The sequence below is a fragment of the Elgaria multicarinata genome, chromosome 4 (assembly GCF_023053635.1).
Source record: "Elgaria multicarinata webbii isolate HBS135686 ecotype San Diego chromosome 4, rElgMul1.1.pri, whole genome shotgun sequence".
Taxonomy (NCBI): Eukaryota; Metazoa; Chordata; class Lepidosauria; order Squamata; family Anguidae; genus Elgaria; species Elgaria multicarinata.
The window spans coordinates 5,288,828-5,307,360 of record NC_086174.1 but is presented as its reverse complement, the minus strand read 5'-3'; the positions used below and the strand labels follow the sequence as shown (position 1 = coordinate 5,307,360).

Here is an 18,533-nt window from a genome sequence, read left to right as displayed (position 1 = left end):
CCCCCCCTGCCGCCCCCTTGCCTCTTAGCGCCCCCCTGCCATCCCCTTAACTCTTAACGCCCCCAATGCAATCCCACCTCCCCCAAGGGGGCAGTACCACCCACTTTGGGAACCACTGGTGTAGATCCTGCAGTGCACTTCAATACTGCTATAAAGCAATGGTGTGGCTCCTGCCTTTTATATACCACTTTCATACCGCTTTCATAGTGGAATATCCTGCTTGGTGTAGATGAGCCCAGAGAGCGGCACTTGTCAGTAGTGTGAACATCTTTCATGCCCCATCACAGCATCTTCTTAGTTGATTCAAAGTTCAGTTATGTGCTGTATAGAGTAAGACAGCCGTTGCCCAATCTGGTGGTCTACAGATGTGTTGGGCTACAACTCTTAAAATTATTGGAGTTGTAGTCCAACATAACTAAAGGGCACCATAGGTTGGGGGAAACTGGAGTAAGAGGACCGGGCCTCTTATGGATCAGGATAACAACAGAATGAAATTTAATAGGGATAAATGCCAAGTTCTACATCTAGGAAATAAAAACCAAAGGCACAGTTACAAGATGAGGGATACTTGGCTCAGCAATACTACAAATGAGAAGGATCTTGGAATTGTTGTAGATCACAAGCTCAATATGAGCCAACAGTGCGATATGGCTGCAAGAAAGGCAAATGCTATTTTCAGCTGCATTAATAGAAGTCTAGCTTCCAAATCACGTGAGGTTCCTCTCTATTCGGCCCTGGTTAGGCCTCATCTAGAGTATTGTGTCCAGTTCTGGGCTCCACACTTCAAGAAGGACACAGACAAGCTGGAGCGTGTTCAGAAGAGGGCAACCAGGATGATCAGGGGTCTGGAAACAAAGCCCTCTGAAGAGAAACTGAAAGAACTGGGCATGTTTAGCCTGGAGAAGAGAAGATTGAGGGGAGGCATGATAGCACTCTTCAAATACTTAAAAGGTTGTCACACGGAGGAGGGCCAGGATCTCTTCTTGATCATTCCAGAGTGCAGGACATGGAACAACGGGCTGAAGTTACAGGAAACCAGATTCCGGCTGGACATCAGAAAAAACTTCCTGACGGTCAGAGCAGTACGACAATGGAACCAGTTACCTAGGGAGGTTGTGGGCTCTCCCACCCTAGAGGCCTTCAAGAGGCAGCTGGACAACCACCTGTCAGGGATGCTTTAGGGTGGATTCCTGCATTGAGCAGGGGGTTGGACTCAATGGCTTTGTAGGCCCCTTCCAACTCTGCTATTCTATTGTTCTATGTCTTGAGAACAGGAAGCAGAGTGTTTGAGTAAGGAAGCCGTTTTTATTTATTTATCTGATTTATTAAAACATTTGTATCCTGCCTTATATCATTGAGATCTTAGGTTGGCGCACAGATAAAATAAATTCAAGCGATATGAAACAAGTAATTTGCACTGCTAAAAACATATTAAACCGTTAACAAGCTAATACCAGTAAAATATTTAAACAATTCAAACTAGGTGCAGCTTTAGGCAAATTTAGCCCTCAAAGGCTTTGATAAAAAGCCATGTTTTAACTTGGCACCAAAATGAAGTCAATATCGGCTCCAGTCAGGCCTCCAAGGGGAGGGCATTCCACAACCGGGGTGCCACAACAGAGAAGGCCCTCTCCCACGTCCCACCTTAGCGTATGTCTCGCACTGGTGGAACGCGGAGGAGGGTTCCTCTGACAGATCTCAAATTTTGGGCAGGTATATATAGGGAGAAATGCCCTCCCTCAAGTATCGAGGTCCCAAGCCGTTTGGGGTTTTAAATGTCATTCCCTTTAAATGTCATTGCACATTTTCACAATGAAGGGAATGAGCAGTGGGGTCCTGCAACAACCTGTACTGTGATCAATACTATTCATAAATACGGTACTGATTCAGGGTGAGCAGTGAAGCAGCCAGGTTTGTAGATGTCGTCAAAAATATTTATAACAGTGGTCTTCCAAGCGCAGTGAAGGGCTCCAAAATACTCTCTCTAGCCTTGATGAATGGACAACAGATGATCTACATTTACCTGGGAGTAAGGCCCGCTGACCTCACGTGGACTTGCTTCTGAATCACCATCTATGTGAGCTTTTCCCAACCTGGAGCCCTCAAGACGCATTGAATTTCTACTCCCTTTGCTTCCAACCATCATGGTCCATTGGTAGCACTCACATCTTTGCACTTTTGACTTCTAAAACGGTGAAATTCCCCTTTCCGGAATTCTCCATTTCTAAGTTGGGGGGGGAAATGCTGAGGTTTGGGAATTAGAACGACTGGCTCAGTTCAGACAACACGTTGGTCAACGCAGTGTGAAAACTCCGCTCAACGGAGTTTTTATGAGGGACTCCCCACACATGTTCTAACTCCACCGTTGTGTGACTGTGGGCTACCGTGGAGTTGAGTCAAATCCATCACGATGTTGGATCGACAGTTCCTCCGCCCTCTCTCCTCCCGCAGTCCTCCCGATGGTATCCCATCAGCCATTGCTGAAAAAAACCACAATCCCAGTGGCTCTCCTAGAGCGGCACTCACTCCTTTCACCGTTCTTGCTAGAGAACTCTGTAGCCAGTGGGAAAAGTCAACGCAACGCAATGGGAAACTCCATACAACACGAAACACAACGGTTGTGCAGGAACTCTCCTCTGCACAGCGTGGATATTCAACATGGAGTGTTCTCCAAAGAAACTCCAACGTGGGATGGAGTTTTCCCACCAGACAACTCATTTCTCCAACGGTGGTGTGAAAACTCCACCGTGGAGTTCTAAAACCACCATTGAAAAACGTTGTCTGAACTGAGCCGCTGACTCCTCTCACTTCCTGGATATTAGTGGTGGGGACCCTAATGTGGAGGGTAGGGTTTTTTAAAGCCCCCTCCACTATGGATCTGATCTTGATGCCTGCCATTTGCTTTGCTTGATCGATCACCATTTTGTAATAGAAATAGCAGGCCTTGCACCCATACCAAGGTCAGGGGAGGGTTGAATCACCCGTACCCCCTTTTGCTAGGGTCCTGATCCAGTAGTGCCCCCTGCACTTAATTTTGAACTGCCCAGAGAGCCTCAGCTATTGGGCAGTATAAAAATGTAATAAATACATGAATAAATAAGAGTGAAAATGGAAAAAAAAGATGCTGCATCTAGCTGCATTTTTCAATTAATATCTGTTTTGGGCCCTGAAATAGGGGTGTTGTCTGTCTGGCATCTGTCTGACATCGTTCGTGTGTTATTTCTATGTTCTGTAAATCACCCATAAACAAAAGGAGAAACAGGTTCTCGGGATGCGAAATGTTTATTTTCACAAAGCTTTGAGAAAATAAGCATTTTGCATCCTGAGAACCCATTTCTCCTTTTTCTGACGTAAAACACCCAAATCTAAAGGATCGGGTTAGGGTTAGGTAATGTGCCCCATTATCTTTTCAGATGGCCGGCCCCCTTACCTATCATTTTCAGAAGGCTACATGTTGGGTGAGGGGAAGATTTGGGGAGTTGTGGGGTGAGGACTTTGGGCTGTATTAAAGGCCATGCTAGATGGAAGTTATGGAAGTTGCAGTACAGCACAACCAGGCCACGACGTGTGCAAAAACGTCAGGTGCAATCTTTACCTTTGAGAAGGTTGTGTGCATTAGCGTTCTCTTTGGTTTTCCCATCTCCAAAGAGGACATTTTGCTGCTTAGTTTTCCATCTGTATGTGTAGGTACGGCCGTTCCATGCGCTAGGTGCTCATTGGCTGTCTTGGCAGGCTCACTCTTTAATGCTTTCTTCAGTGCCTTAAATTATGGAGGAAGTGGGTCACTGACCCAACGGATTCACCAATAAATTAGGTCCTTTTGAACAAACGGATCAGCGAAACTTGACCGATTTCCATAAATCGTTGGAAATGGGTTAGAATGAGCTTTTGATTTAGCATCTGTTTAATATACAAAATAAGAATCTTATTTTTCTTCCCCTTGTTGACAGCTCTTACTGCCTTCCAGTCTGGGCTTCTAGTACTGTAAGAGATTTATGTCCCAACAAAAGGCCATTCTTTTTATGCGCTGTGACGCTGCCATTCACAGCTTCTTGGATATCATTCTTTGACTTCCTTTGCAAATGAATATTATTGTCTAAGACAATGGTTTTTCCAAGGAGCAAGTTATCTTAATTCTTGTATCAAAGTGTCTCAAAACCACTGTTTCCATCTCAGCTGCTTTGTAAATGCCACAAACAAAATTCTGATTTTTATTTTGGTTCTTAAGATTTGTTAAATTTCTTACTTTTAACCGTGAGGTTGACATGCTGCAAAGCCATCTTGATTCAGGTTTGAAAGAGTGGCTTTGCGTTTTAGAGATCATGCCCCACTTCTGCCTTGTTTTCCTTCTAGGAAAAGGGTGTTTTGTGACTGGCAGTGCCCATCCTGGCAGCCACTTTGCAAATGGACAACCCTATCCAAGGTGGCCATTTTGTGAAAGTGCCCACGATGCTCTTTCAACATTCCCAGTGTGCCCACTGATCCAAACCCTGGTTCTAGTGCTTTGACCCTGGCCCTCTCCTCAAAGGAACCGCCAGACATCATGTCGATGTGAAACATCAGGGGGCACAGAATAGTACAGGCCAAAGGCGAAGGCGTTGAGAAGTATTCCCCGTCTTCTGGGATGATCTGTCCATCAGTGAACGGAGCCATTGCAAACAGTTCCCCTAAGCGCCATTCCAACCAGGCAGCCCAGAAGGATATCACGGCTGATGGTATCGAAAGGTGCTGAGAGGTCCAGAAGAACCAATAACAACACCCTCCCACAGTTGGGCACTTTCTGTAAATTGTCTACCAAGGGCAAGCAGAGACGACTAGTGGCTAGATCAGGGGTCGGCAACCTACGGCCGTAGGTCACCATGCAGCCCCTGGCCTAATTACCAAAATTCACGTGATCAGTTCAGTCCACTGAACCAGCGGTCCCCAACCTTTTTGGCACCAGGGACCACTTTCGTGGAAGACCATTTTTCCACGGACCGGGGGCGGGGTTGAGGGGATGGTTTTGGGAAGCCACCCCGCGCCCCACCCACTCCAGTGTCCTGGCTTCGCTTCAGCTGGGTGGGCACCCAGCCGAAGCAAAGCCAGGACGCTGGGGCAGGCGGCTTCGGAACGTCGTGCCCAGAAGTTGCTCTCCCAGAGCGGTTTCTAACCGGGCGCGCCGTTCCAAAGCCGCCCCTCCCCACCCCAGCGTCCTGGCTTTGCTTCAGCTGGGTAGGCAAGATGGCGCCCCTTGCCCAGGTACGCTGGGGTGGTGGTGGTGGTGGTGGGGTGGTGGTGAAAGCAGCTCACCTGCGCAGCTCAGTTCCTAACGGTCCACGGACAGGTACCGGTCCGTGGCCCAGAGGTTGAGGACCCCTGCTCTGAACTATCCCTTTCCTGGCAGCCTGCTGGGTGGGAAGAAAGAGAGAAAGACAGAGAGAGACAGAGGGCTCATCTACACCAGGATATTCCACTATGAAAGTGGTATAAAAGCGGTATATAAAAGGCAGGAGCCACACGGCTGCTTTGTAGCGCTATGGAAGTGCACTGACAACTGTTGGGGCCCATTGACAGATACCATATACCGCTTTCATACCGCTTTCATACTGTTATATCCTGCTTGGTGTAGATGTGTCAAGGGCCCCAACAGTTGTCAGTGCACTTCAGTACCACTATAAAGCAGTAGTGTAGATCCTGCAGTGCACTTTAATACCGCTATAATGCAGCAGCGTGGCTCCTGCCTTTTATATACCGCTTTCATACCTCTTTCATAGTGGAATATCCTGCTTGGTGTAGATGAGCCCAGAGAAGAAATCACCATTTGGGCTCTGGTTCTGCCCAACACCCACCTGTGGCCCCCGACAGATTATCCATGGGGTTATTGCCCCTCGAACAAAAAAATGGTCAGAGAGGTTTGGGAGACCCGGGTTCAATCCCCGCCAGTCTCTCAAGCTAGTCTCCCTCGCAGGGTTCTGGGGATAAAACAACTCTGTCCGTTGCTCTCAGCTCCTTGGAGCCAGGGCAGATTATCAGCATGATAAAATAAAAGCATCGTGGCATCTCTCGTGCCCTCGTAGTACGACAGGAATTGGATGTAGCTGAGAGACCGGCTGGCTCTTTTAAATGCCCATCCTTCTCCTCCTTCAACCCCGACTTCTCTGGAAATCTGTCCGTCGTCGCGACGTGTCGCTGACCCTTATCCAATCTGCTCTGCCCAGGTTGCTTCCTGCCCCACTGAAAGATGCCGTTGAAGTTGCTACTTGGAGAAGATGTTACAATATGCAAGAAGTGAACTCTGCACTCAGTAAGATCCAGCTGGTGGGCTACTCCCAGAAAATAGTGAGTATCCCCAGTGAAATTGCTTGTTTTTCCTCCTAAACCTTCTCCTCATCTCTCATTCTCTCTTACGGTCAATGATGTCACACTCCAGTCAAGGAAGCTCGTAGTCTTGGCTTTATATTTGACTACTCTCTCTCCTTTATTCCTCATATTGAGGCAGTAGCTAAATCCTGTCATTTTTTCCTGTATAATATTGCCAGGATTCGATCGTTTTTGTCTGTCTCTTCTGCCAAGACTCTTGTTCATGCACTGGTTATTTCTCGGTTGGACTACTGCAACCTTCTTCTCACTGGCCTTCCTTCTTCTCACATCAGTCCATCGGTTTCTGTTCACCCCTCTGCTGCTAAGATCATCTTCTCGGCTCGCCGCTCTGACCATGTTACTCCACTTCTGAAATCTCTTCGTTGGCTTCCAATTCACCTCAGAATCCAATATAAACTTCAACTGTTAACCTAAAAAGCTTTTCACGGTCTAGCTCCTTCCTATCTCTCCTCTCTCATCTCACACTATTGCCCCGCTCGTGCTCTTCGCTCCTCAGATGCCGTGTTTCTCACCTGCCCAAGGGTCTCTACTTCCCTTGCTCAGCTTCATCCATTTTCTTTGGCTGCCCCTTACGCCTGGAACGCTCTTCCAGAACATTTGCAAACTACAAGTTCAACCGCAGTTTTTAAAGCTCAGCTAAAAACTTTTCTTTTTTTCTAAAGCTTTTAAAATTTGATTTTGATCTGACTTTTGTACTGTTAGTTTTACTCTACCCTGTGCCTGTTTGGTGCATTCTTTTCTCCTTCTTATTGTTTTATTATGATTTTATTAGAATGTAAGCCTCTGCGGCAAGGTTTTGCTATTTTATTGTTTTACTCTGTACAGCACCATGTACAGTACACTGATGGTGCTATATAAATAAATTAATAATAATAATAATTTAAAATAAAAGATTCTGGGAGAAAACTGCCGCCATCTTTTCTCCCCCCGACATGCAGCCCTGGACAGGGAGGCATTCCTCTCCCGTGTTAAATTCTGTGTGGAATACAAACCTGCCTGACTATTGAGTTCTTCTTCCCAGCTCAGAGTGACCCCGTCACCGGAAGTAATCTCACGCAACCCAGGACAGGGCCTCCCTAACAGGCCTCCATTTACCAAGTGCGTTCTTTGATGGCATTGTGGTGCAGGCCAGCCTTCGGGGCGGGTGAGCTGGGCAGCCCCCCTGGGTGCCAAGCTGAGCGAGTGGTTCCAAACGGAGCTCAGCGGCTGTCTTTTTTAATGTACCATCTGCAGTGAGCTCAGGCAGCAAAAAGCAAGGGTCTGTCACCCTTTTTAAGGTTCTACGAGTTGTTTGGATGTGAACTCCAAAAATGATTTTTCTTCAAACAGGTTGTTGTTATTATTATTATTACATTTATATACCGCCCCATAGCCGAAGCTCTCTGAGTGGTTTACAAAGTTTAAAACAGTGAACATTAAATTTTATTTATTTACTTATTTATTTAAATTTATATATTGCCCCATAGCCGAAGCTCTCTGTGTGGTTTACAAAAGTTTAAAACAGTGAACATTAAAAAAAATATACAAAATTTAAAACCATCAAAAAATGTAAAAACAACAGTATAAAACAGTATCCATTTCTTAAACAACACCAGTTCTGGGGTCCATTAAAAAAAAAAGTAGCATATGTTGTTAAATGCTGTTAAATGCCTGGGAGAAGAGAAAGGTGCCTGGCACGAAAAGATAACAATGTTGGCGCCAGGCGAGCCTCATCAGGGAGATCATTCCACAGTTGGGGGGCCACCACTGAAAAGGCCCTCTCCCTTGTTGCCATCCTCCGAGCTTCCCTCGGAGTAGACACTCGGAAGAGGACCTTAGATGTTGAGCGTAGTGTACGGGTAGGTTCATGTCAGGAGAGGCGCTCCGTCAGGTATTGTGCTCCCAAACCGTGCAATTAAAAACAACTATACAAAATTTAAAACCACAAAAACAGATTTCATATAATATCTATCTATTCTGGGTCAATTAAAAACTCAGCATATGCTGTTAAATGCCAGGGAAAAGAGAAAAGTCTTGACCTGGCGCCGAAAAGATAACAATGTTGGTGCCAGGCGAGCCTCGTCGGGGAGATCGCTCCATAATTGGGGGGCCACCACTGAAAAGGCCCTCTCCCTTGTTGCCATTCTCCGAGCTTCCCTCGGAGTAGGCACCCGCAGGAGGACCTTAGATGTTGAGTGTACTGTACGGGTAGGTTCATGTCGGGAGAGGCGTTCTGTCAGGTTCCTCTTTCAGTTTCCACTTTGATGTCATTTGCACTAGGTAAAAATCAGTGGAACGTGGCGTGACGTTGAGGCTACATTACTGAGCACTCAGCACTTCAAGTACTGTGAACACTATATAAATAAGAATAAAATAAAGCCGTACGCTGTGGGAGGTCAACTGGATAACCTCTTTATTTATAACTTTTCTTTAATATTTTTAGGGATAAAAATAATGGGTATTCTCAACCTAATTTTTCTAGACAGTTTTTCTAGACAGACATGATGGGATTTTCCAAGCCATGCTGTCTTTTACTGATTCAGGAATTTCCTGAATTTAATTATTTTAATTATTATTTTAAACTGGTGTCTGTTGGCAGTAATGGATTGGATGAGGGCAAACGAATTGAAGCTTAATCCAGATAAGACAGAGGTGCTCCTGGTCAGTCGAAAGGCAGATCAGGGAATAGGGATTCAGCTTGTGTTGGATGGGGTTACACTCCCCCTGAAGACACAGGTCCGCAGCTTGGGTGTACTTCTGGATTCAGCCCTGAGCCTGGATGCCCAATTTTCGGCGGTGGCCAGGAGTTCATTTGCACAGTTAAAGCTAGTGCACCAGCTGTGCCCGTTCCTAGAGATGTCAGACCTGGCCACGGTGACACAAGCCTTAGTTACATCCCGATTGGATTACTGTAACGCGCTCTACGTGGGGCTGCCTTTGAAGAGTGTTCGGAAACTCCAGCTGGTTCAAAGAGCTGCAGCCGGAGTGTTGACCGGGGCTGGTTACAGGGAGCACACAACTCCCCTGTTAAAACAGCTCCACTGGCTTCCAGTCTGTTTCCAGGCTCAATTCAAAGTGCTGGTTATGACCTATAAAACCCTATATGGTTCGGGTCCAGGTTATCTGAAAGACTGTATTCTCCCTTATGAGCCTGCCCGTGCTTTAAGATCTTCTGGAGAAGCCCTTCTTTCAGTCCCGCCATCTTCACAGGCGCGCTTGGTGGGAACATGGGACAGGGCCTTCTCGGTGGTTGCTCCAGTGCTTTGGAACTCTCTTCCCGGGGAAGCTAGGCTGGCTCCCTCCTTGATGGGCTTTCGGAAGCAGGCTAAAACTTGTTTGTTCCGGCAGGCCTTTGGAGAATAATCTGCCCCTCCATCTATGTTAATGACTTATAATTTAGTTGTGTGTTTTAAACGTTTATGTGTATCCCCCCCCCCCAATGTATGTTTTAAACTTTGTAAGGCCGCCTTGAGGCCCAGCAGTGGGCAAAAGGCGGGATACAAATAATAATAATAATAGTAATAATAATAATGATGAATGCTTTCTAGATGTTGATATGGATGTATTTTGGTAGGCCCAGTTTCTGAAGGTTTTCTGTATAGTTTTTTGATGTGATGCTGGTAACTGATGTGACTAATGGAATTATTATTATTATTATTATTATTATTATTATTATTATTATTATTATTATTATTATTGACCAGGCCCCATAAATCCTCTGGGTGGCCCTACAAAACCCAAGGTGCTATTTATCCTAGGGCCAGCTGTGCTCAGATGCCTTCTAAAGGCACTATTTATACAAGGTTTTAACGGAGTTTAGGACCCCTTGGGCTGCTTTTTAAGACAAAAAACACCACTTGTTTTTAATGCTGTTGATGATTGCTTTCCATTTGTGCTTTTCCCCGTTTATTTTGACTTCCGTGCCTTTTTGTTTAACTACTTTAAGCATCATCTCAGTTTATGTTGCACGCCCTGTTGGAAATGGAGATTGAGAGAGATGGTAGACATATGTTAAATACAAGCAATGGGTTAATTGTAGAAAGGGAAAGCGTGCTGAGGATGGAAAGTAAGTCATGCAGGATCAAGCCTGTTTTCCAAGGTGTAGGCTGACCATATGAAAAGGAGGACAGGGCTCCTGTATCTTTAACAGTTGTATTGAAAAGGGAATTTCAGCAGGTGTTATTTCATAGAATCATAGAATCATAGAATAGCAGAGTTGGAAGGGGCCTACAAGGCCATCGAGTCCAACCCCCTGCTCAATGCAGGAATCCACCCTAAAGCATCCCTGACAGAGGGTTGTCCAGCTGCCTCTTGAAGGCCTCTAGTGTATATATACTAGATATATATGGGGTATATCTAGTGTATATATGGGGATCCTGGTGAAATGCCCTCTTCATCACAGCAGTTAAAGCTGCAGGAGCTATACTAGAGTGACCAGATTTAAAAGAGGGCAGGGCTCCTGCATCTTTCACTGTTGTGACGAAGAGGGAATTTCACCAGGTTCTCCATATATACAAATGACACCTGCTGAAATTCCCTTTTCAATACAGCTGTTAAAGATACAGGAGCCCTGTCCTCCTTATATTTATTTATTTATTTTATTTATTTATTACATTTCTATACCGCCCAATAGCCAGAGCTCTCTGGGCGGTTCACAAAAATTAAAACCATTCAAAGTGTAAAACAACAGTATAAAACCATACTATAAAATACAATATAAAAGCTCAACCAGATAAAAACAGCAGCAATGCAAAATTACAAATTTAAAACACCAAGTTAAAATTTATTTATAGACTGGCCCCAATTTGAAATGGCTACCCTCGAATTGGAGTTCATATCAACCCACAATTCATCTCTGCTAGACAATCTGCCCTTCCAGTCTGTCTGGGGGTCTCTTATTGATAGGGTGACCCTATGAAAAGGAGGACAGGGCTCCTGTATCTTTAACGGTTGTATTGAAAAGGGAATTTCAGCAGGTGTCATTTGTATATATGGAGAATCTGGGGAAATTCCCTCTTCATCACAACTGTTAAAGCTGCCCTCTTTTGTATCTGGTCACTCTAGTATAGCTCCTGCAGCTTTAATTGTTGTGATGAAGAGGGAATTTCACCAGGTTCCCCATATATACAAATGACACCTGCTGAAATTCCCTTTTCTATGCAACTGTTAAAGATGCAGGAGCCCTGTCCTCCTTTCCATAGGGTCACCCTACCACAGTGGCCAGCCAGATATTTCTGGGAAAACCACAAGCAGGCCATGAAGGCATTGGCCAGGCTGGTGGCTCCGATGTCAGTGGGTCTGTGAATCCGCTCCGGGTTTCAGCCAGAACCAGTCAGAACCCTAAAGGACCTCTCCACTGGGTATTAGCTTTCTCCCATGGTCTGTTGCCCAGCACCTGTCATTCACAGATACGCTGCCTCTGATCGTGGAGGGTCTTCTTAGCTGTCAAAAATGAATACCAATTCATTGTGCATCTGGGATTGTTTTTTTGGAATGGTTCCCACAGTTCGTTTCTGTTCCTCTCACCTTCTTCACAGGAGCTTTTCGGGGCCGTGCAGGTTTCTCCTCTCAGCTCCGGCTATGCGCTCGGCAGCTCCAACTGGATCATACAGTCGCATTACGAGAAGGTTTCCTACGTGTCGGGATCTTCGCTCCTTACAACACACCCACAGGTACCACGTCGTCGCAGAACTCCAACGTTTTTGCCTTCCCAAAGGGTGAAATTCTCCTTCCTGAAAGCAAGGGATGTGTTGTGTGATTTAAGCTCTAGGCAGGCAGCGATTCTCCCCTTGGGTCTCAATGCGCCCCATGGGGAACCCCAACATGCTCGTGTTGAAGTTGGGGCTGCCCTTGAAGACGACGTGGAAGTTGCAGCTAGTGCAAAATGCAGCAGCTAGACTGCTGGCGGGTACATCTTACAGAGACCACAGAACACCAGTCTTAAAGGAACTGCACTGGCTGCCTATACGCTCCCGGTCAGATTTCAAGGTTTTGGTAATGACGTTTCAAGCCCTAATCAGCTTGGGACCTCGATACCTGAGGGAGCGCCCCTCTCCCTGTATCTGCCTGCCTGAGAGATCAGATGGAGGGGCCCTCCTCCGCGTCCCACCAACATGAGACATGCGCGATGGTGGGACGTGGGAGAGGGCTATTGAGTTATGGTGGTTATATACAACCTTATTTAGTTTTTACCAGACTGGTCTTCTGGCCAATAACCTTATAGCAGAGTATTTGCAACGGTTTCCAGCAAAGTCAGCAAAGACACAGATTAAGACTGAGATTTTCAATAGGTTTAAACAAACCTTTACTGGCATATAAAAATATAATTTAGTTATGGCAATCACAAATACAAATACTTACATATGGTCAGTCAATACAGCTCTGATACATCTCTTAGTGGTTCATTTTGAGTGAAAGATGGAGTGATACATGTACATGGGAATACATTTGCTTTTATAGGCTAACTGTACAGTGATGCAACTGCTTGCAATCCCTTAATTGAAACAATCAATTTACCAATTATTCAATTATGACATCAATGTCCAGGTGCAACGTTGACCTTTAAGTTTTCTGCTGAGTCTTCTGATTCCTCCAGCTCCTCAGCAATTAGTAAATCCGTGGAAACATAACCAGAATCCTAATCCAGGATTCCAACAAGGGCCTTCTCTGTTGTGGCCCCCCGGCTGTGGAATGCCCTCCCCCTGGAGGCCCGACTGGCGCCGGCACTCGGTCCATTTTGGCACCGAGTTAAGACGTGGCTTTTTAACAAAGCCTTTGACAGCTAAATCCACCGAGGTTGCATATAGTTTAAATTGTTCAAATTGTTTTTAAATTCTATACTTCAGTCAGCCAAAATTAGGCTGGCAGGTATTACCCAGAGGACCTTCTCTTCTGCTGCTCCCGGACTGTGGAATGGCCTGCCGGAGGAGACTCATCAGCTTGACTGTCTTTTAGCATTCAAGAAAGCTATCAAGACTGATCTATTCTGGCAGGCCTTCCAGGGGAATATTATGATGTTTTTAGGACGTTTTTATAATGTATACTATGTTTTTAATTCAGTTTTACGTATTTTATACTTATTGCTGTTTGCCGCCTCGATCCAAACAGAGAGGCGGGTAAGAAATTATTATTATTATTATTATTATTATTATTATTATTATTATTATTATTATTATTATGTCTTCCCTGTGCATAGGTGATGCCATTTTGGCTACCTGAGCCATCTCCCTCGCCTCATTAGACTTCCCGCGTGTCTCTCTCTGGCTTCTCCCCATCTCGTTAGGAAGAAGCTTTTCCGCCCCGTGAGCCGGCTGTATGCCACTCCGTTTATCTCCCCCCTGGCTTCCTCATAAGTCCAACTCGTTAACTCCCGGTCCTATCTCAAGTTTTGTGCGTGTCATCATTTTCATATTTCTGTAATAAACGTGCGTTCAGTTATTTTATTATCTGGGTCTTGTCTCCAACTGCCAATTTCCCATCTTGAAGGAAGAGCCCAGGATTCGGATCTAGTGTTTGTGTCCCCCCATATATTGACATGGGTCTCCCCCGACCTAGTGCCCTCCAGATGTTTTGGACTGGAAACAAAGCCCTATGAAGAGAGACTGAAAGAACTGGGCATGTTTAGCCTGGAGAAGAGAAGATGGAGGGGAGACATGATAGCACTCTTCAAATACTTGCAAGGTGGTCACACAGAGGAGGGCCAGGATCTCTTCTCGATCCTCCCAGAGTGCAGGACACGGAATAACGGGCTCCAGTTACAGGAAGCCAGATTCCAGCTGGACATCAGGAAAAACTTCCTGATTGTTAGAGCAGTACGACAATGGAATCAGTGACCTAGGGAGGTTTTGGTCTCTCTCACACTAGAGGCCTTCAAGAGGCAGCTGGACAACCCTCTGTCAGGGATGCTTTAGGGTGGATTCCTGCATTGAGCAGGGGGTTGGACTCGAAGGCCTTGTAGGCCCCTTCCAACTCTGCTATTCTATGATTCTATGACTACAACTCCCAGCATTCCCTAGGGTTGATGGGAGTTGCCACCCAAAACATTTGGAGGGCACCAGGTTGGGGAAGGCTGCACTACACTAAAGACCCTTGACATGCAACACACATGTAGATACATGTAAACAACACACACGGTAGCAATCTAGAAAATGTATCCGATCGTTCATTCATTTGATTTGCGTTCCTGTTTCAAACATTTATAAAAGCCCGCAGATTCTCTCTTCCATGTCTCTCTTTCACTGTTTTATTTGTAATTTAAACTCAGCATATTTCACTTTCTAATCTTTGAAGGCAGATCCCAGTCTGCTTCTCTTATCACCCTGTGAATTATCTTCTCTTGAAGGAACGATGGCTGAACCGCCTGCCAATTCGCCCACCCTGCTCATCTAAGGGCAAAGTCTTCGTAGCGCTATCGATGTAATTTCCAGTAAATTAATTCTCGCAAGATCCATAATTATATTTTTTTTTTTTGCGGAGCAAGGGGGGGCGTTACATGTTTGGAGAACTGATGGGCTAGGCAGCCGTTGGGGTCCGCTCTGGATGTGTGAGCTGCAATCCGGCCTCCTGGAGACTGTGCAGGGCCCTGTTGAAATTTGCTGGTGAATTTTTTTTTAGGGCAAAAGTTGTAGCGGGGGAGGGTCAGTTCACCCCCCTCCCTTCTTTCCTTGTCTTTTAGACAGGATGTTAATCACTCATTTCCTTCTTTTCCCAATCTGCAATATCCGTATTGTTTTTGAAAAAGCAGGGCTTCTTCTGGAGGCATCCCCAGAATCACATAGGGCAGAGAAGGCGAAACCCATGAGCCACCTGTAGCCTTTGGCAACTTCCAGTGTGGCCTGCTGTTCCCATGCTGCTCCCACACCCCCATTAGGGTTTTTTCCCCCCCTAAAGACTCTTTTCTGTGCTTCTGCAAACCTTGGGTTCCCACAAACCCTTCTGGCACCATTTTGGCTGCATCAGCCACGGCACCTGCAGCCTGAAGAACTGAAATCAAGGGAATAGTAGCTAAAACAGAACCCCCATAGAATCATAGAATAGCAGAGTTGGAAGGGGCCTACAAGGCCATCGAGTCCAACCCTCTGCTCAATGCAGGAATCCACCCTAAGCATCCCTGACAGCATCCCTTTTAAAGCTCAGCTAAAAACTTTTCTTTTTCCTAAAGCTTTTAAAACTTGATGTTGTTCGGACTTTATACTGTTAGTTTTACCCTACCCTGTGCCTGTTTACCCTACCCTGTGCCTGTTTGCATTCTCTTCCCCTCCTTATTGTTCTACTATGATTTTATTAGATTGTAAGCCTATGCGGTAGGGTCTTGCTATTTACTGTTTTACTCTGTACAGCACCATGTACATTGATGGTGCTATATAAATAAATAACAATAATAATAATAATAATATAAATAAATAATAATAATAATGACAGAGAGTTGTCCAGCTGCCTCTTGAAGGCCTCTTGTGTGGGAGAGCCCACCACCTCCCTAGGTAACTGATTCCATTGTCGTACTGCTCTAACAGTCAGGAAGTTTTTCCTGATGTCCAGCGTGAATCTGGCTTCCTTTAACTTGAGCCCGTTATTCCGTGTCCTGCACTCTGGGAGGATCGAGAAGAGATCCTGGCCCTCCTCTGTGTGACAACCTTTTAAGTATTTGAAGAGGGCTATCATGCCTCCCCTCCATCTTCTCTTCTCCAGGCTAAACATGCCCAGTTCTTTCAGTCTCTCTTCATAGGGCTTTGTTTCCAGACCCCTGATCATCCTGGTTGCCCTCCTCTGTTCAGAGGCAGGATATAAGACCCACTCTGGCCCACTTGCATTGGCTGCCTGTATGTTTCCGAGCCCAATTCAAGGTGCTGGTTTTAACCTCTAAAACCTTACACGGCTCGGGACCACAATACCTGACGGAACACCTCTCCCGTCATGAACCTACCCATACACTATGCTCAACATCTAAGATCCTCCTCAACATCCAAGGACCCATCCTGCCTGGGGTCGCCATTTGGTCCTCCAGGCTACTCCAGGTGGCCCCGCCCTCTTCCCTTGGCCCCGCCCCCATCCTCCAAACTACGGATCATTCGATGGTTCCTTGACCTTTGCATGTTTCCTCCTTACTCTCAAAGGTTGAGATACCTCTCCTACGGCCGAGTCACCGGCAGTAACAGCTTTATGATAAATAATAATAATAAATTTCTTACCCACACAACATTGAATACAAAAAATACTATAAAATACATAAAACTGATTGAAAACATATAAAAACTAATACATTATTAAAATAACAGTCAGACATCTTAAAATTCGACTGGGTAGGCCTGCCGGAAGAGATCAGTCTTTATGGCTTTCTTAAATTCGAAAAGACCGTTACGTTGGCCAATCTCCACAGGCAGGCCATTCCACAGTCCGGGGGCGGCAGAAGAAAAGGTCCTCTGGGTAACGGTTCTCAGCCTAGTTTTGGCTGACTGGAGAACCTTCCCAGAGGGCCTGAGTGTGTGGGGCGGATTGTATGGGTATTGGGGGCAACGCCCCTTTCACCTTTGACACTACCCATCCCTGGAATGTGGGACCAGAGAACTCCTTGAAAAGTTGAACTCCGTCCTCGGCATAGATAAACCTTTGATGCCCCTCAACCAGAGCTTTTCTTAAATTATTTTCGGAAAGAAGCCCCCGCAAAACTGAAATTGGTTCAGGTGAAATTTGAAGCTCTAGGACTGCCTGCAAGGACATTTCCACCCTGATGTGGCTCAACAACAGTAACTTATAACAACTCTTGGCAGAAAGCAAAACTGGGGTGGACCAAGGGGATGGGGCGGTCCAGACAGTTTGCCGAACGTCTTCCACAGTACCTGTGGCGTTACACCCCACAAGTCAGTTCCAAAATGTATGTCTGCAGTTTGTAAGTCTGTGGGTTTTAGAATGTTGGCCTGAGTGGGCGGAGTTAGAATGTTTTGGGACGGGGAGGAGTGATATATAAGGGAAGGACTGAGGGGATTGCGGGGGACTTTTTAGGTCCTCTTAGAGTCTTTAGTGCTCTCTGTGTTTAGAGTACTTAAGTTCTGGGAAATTTGAGGTTCAGGGTAGAGCAGCCTTCCTCAACCTGGGGCGCTCCAGATGTGTTGGACTACAACTCCCAGAATGCCCCAGCCAGCTCTGCTGGCTGGGGCATTCTGGGAGTTGTAGTCCAACACATCTGGAGCGCCCCAGGTTGAGGAAGGCTGGGGTAGAGAGTGGTGTCTTTGGAGTGTGATGTGCACGTAGTTGATGTATATTAATCAATACAGATAATAAAGAAAGCCCAAGAGTGATTGTGTGAGGGAAAGGAAAGCGTGTATGTGAATGAGTGAAAGGATTGGATGAAAGGTTTCAAAAAGGGTTTTTAATGTTTTATTTGAAACAAAGCTTGTGAACTTTTAAAAATAAATTTTAATTATTTTGTTTTTAACTACCACAAAAATCCCACGTGTCTGTTTGGCATTTATCACCTGAGGTTTACACATTTAGCACCCACTCTGACAATCATTCACCTCAGCACATATAACTCACAGTGTTTTATTTTATATATTGAAATCCTTCTCCATTTAAACCCCTTTCTCCACATAGTTTGGAGGAAGGTGGTTTTTGTCCCTCGCCTCAGGCGTATCAAGCGGTGGGGCTTGGCTTGAGCAGGGAGTAGCTGCGGCCGGGCCTGGTGTTCAGAGCCTGTCTCGTGGCAGTACCCTTTGTCCAGTGATCCTGGGAATCAATGCTAGCCCCCGTGTCTCCATGGAAGATGAAATTACGACTATCGAATAATGCATAATCATTACATATATTTTCCACAGGCAGATTCAATATTACTTTTACTGTCTTATTGGCATTTTCATTTGAGTAGCATTTCATTATTTTTTTTTTAAAAAAATGCAAGCTTATTTGGAGTGTTTCTCTGTCCGCCACAGAGAAGGGTTCTTTATCCCTTCCCTCGTGATGTTGAACATGCAAGACCGTGCCCACTAGCTCCAGTTGGCTTTTCCAAAGAAAAGGACAAATTTGTGGAGGGAAGGGTCAGTGAACGTTTGCTAGCCGTGATAGGTAATTGAGAGCCCTAGATAGAGAGAAGGCGTACACCATTCGGTGCCAGTTGCTATGCAGGATGTGTGTGGAGCGCGCAAACAACCAGGGAAGGCTAAATTATTATTATTATTATTATTATTATTATTATTATTATT

The 18,533-nt window shown here is 45.6% G+C and overlaps 1 protein-coding gene across 1 annotated transcript in view; it reads left to right on the top strand.

Annotated features, from left to right (window-relative positions):
* Window positions 1–18,533, top strand: part of INTS9 (integrator complex subunit 9) — a 104,125-nt gene that overhangs the window by 40,992 nt on the left and 44,600 nt on the right. The window contains exons 7-8 of the mRNA XM_063123736.1: window positions 6,198–6,318; window positions 11,877–12,011. Of these exons, the coding sequence (XP_062979806.1) occupies window positions 6,198–6,318; window positions 11,877–12,011 (256 nt within the window). The remainder of the gene's footprint in view (window positions 1–6,197; window positions 6,319–11,876; window positions 12,012–18,533) is intronic.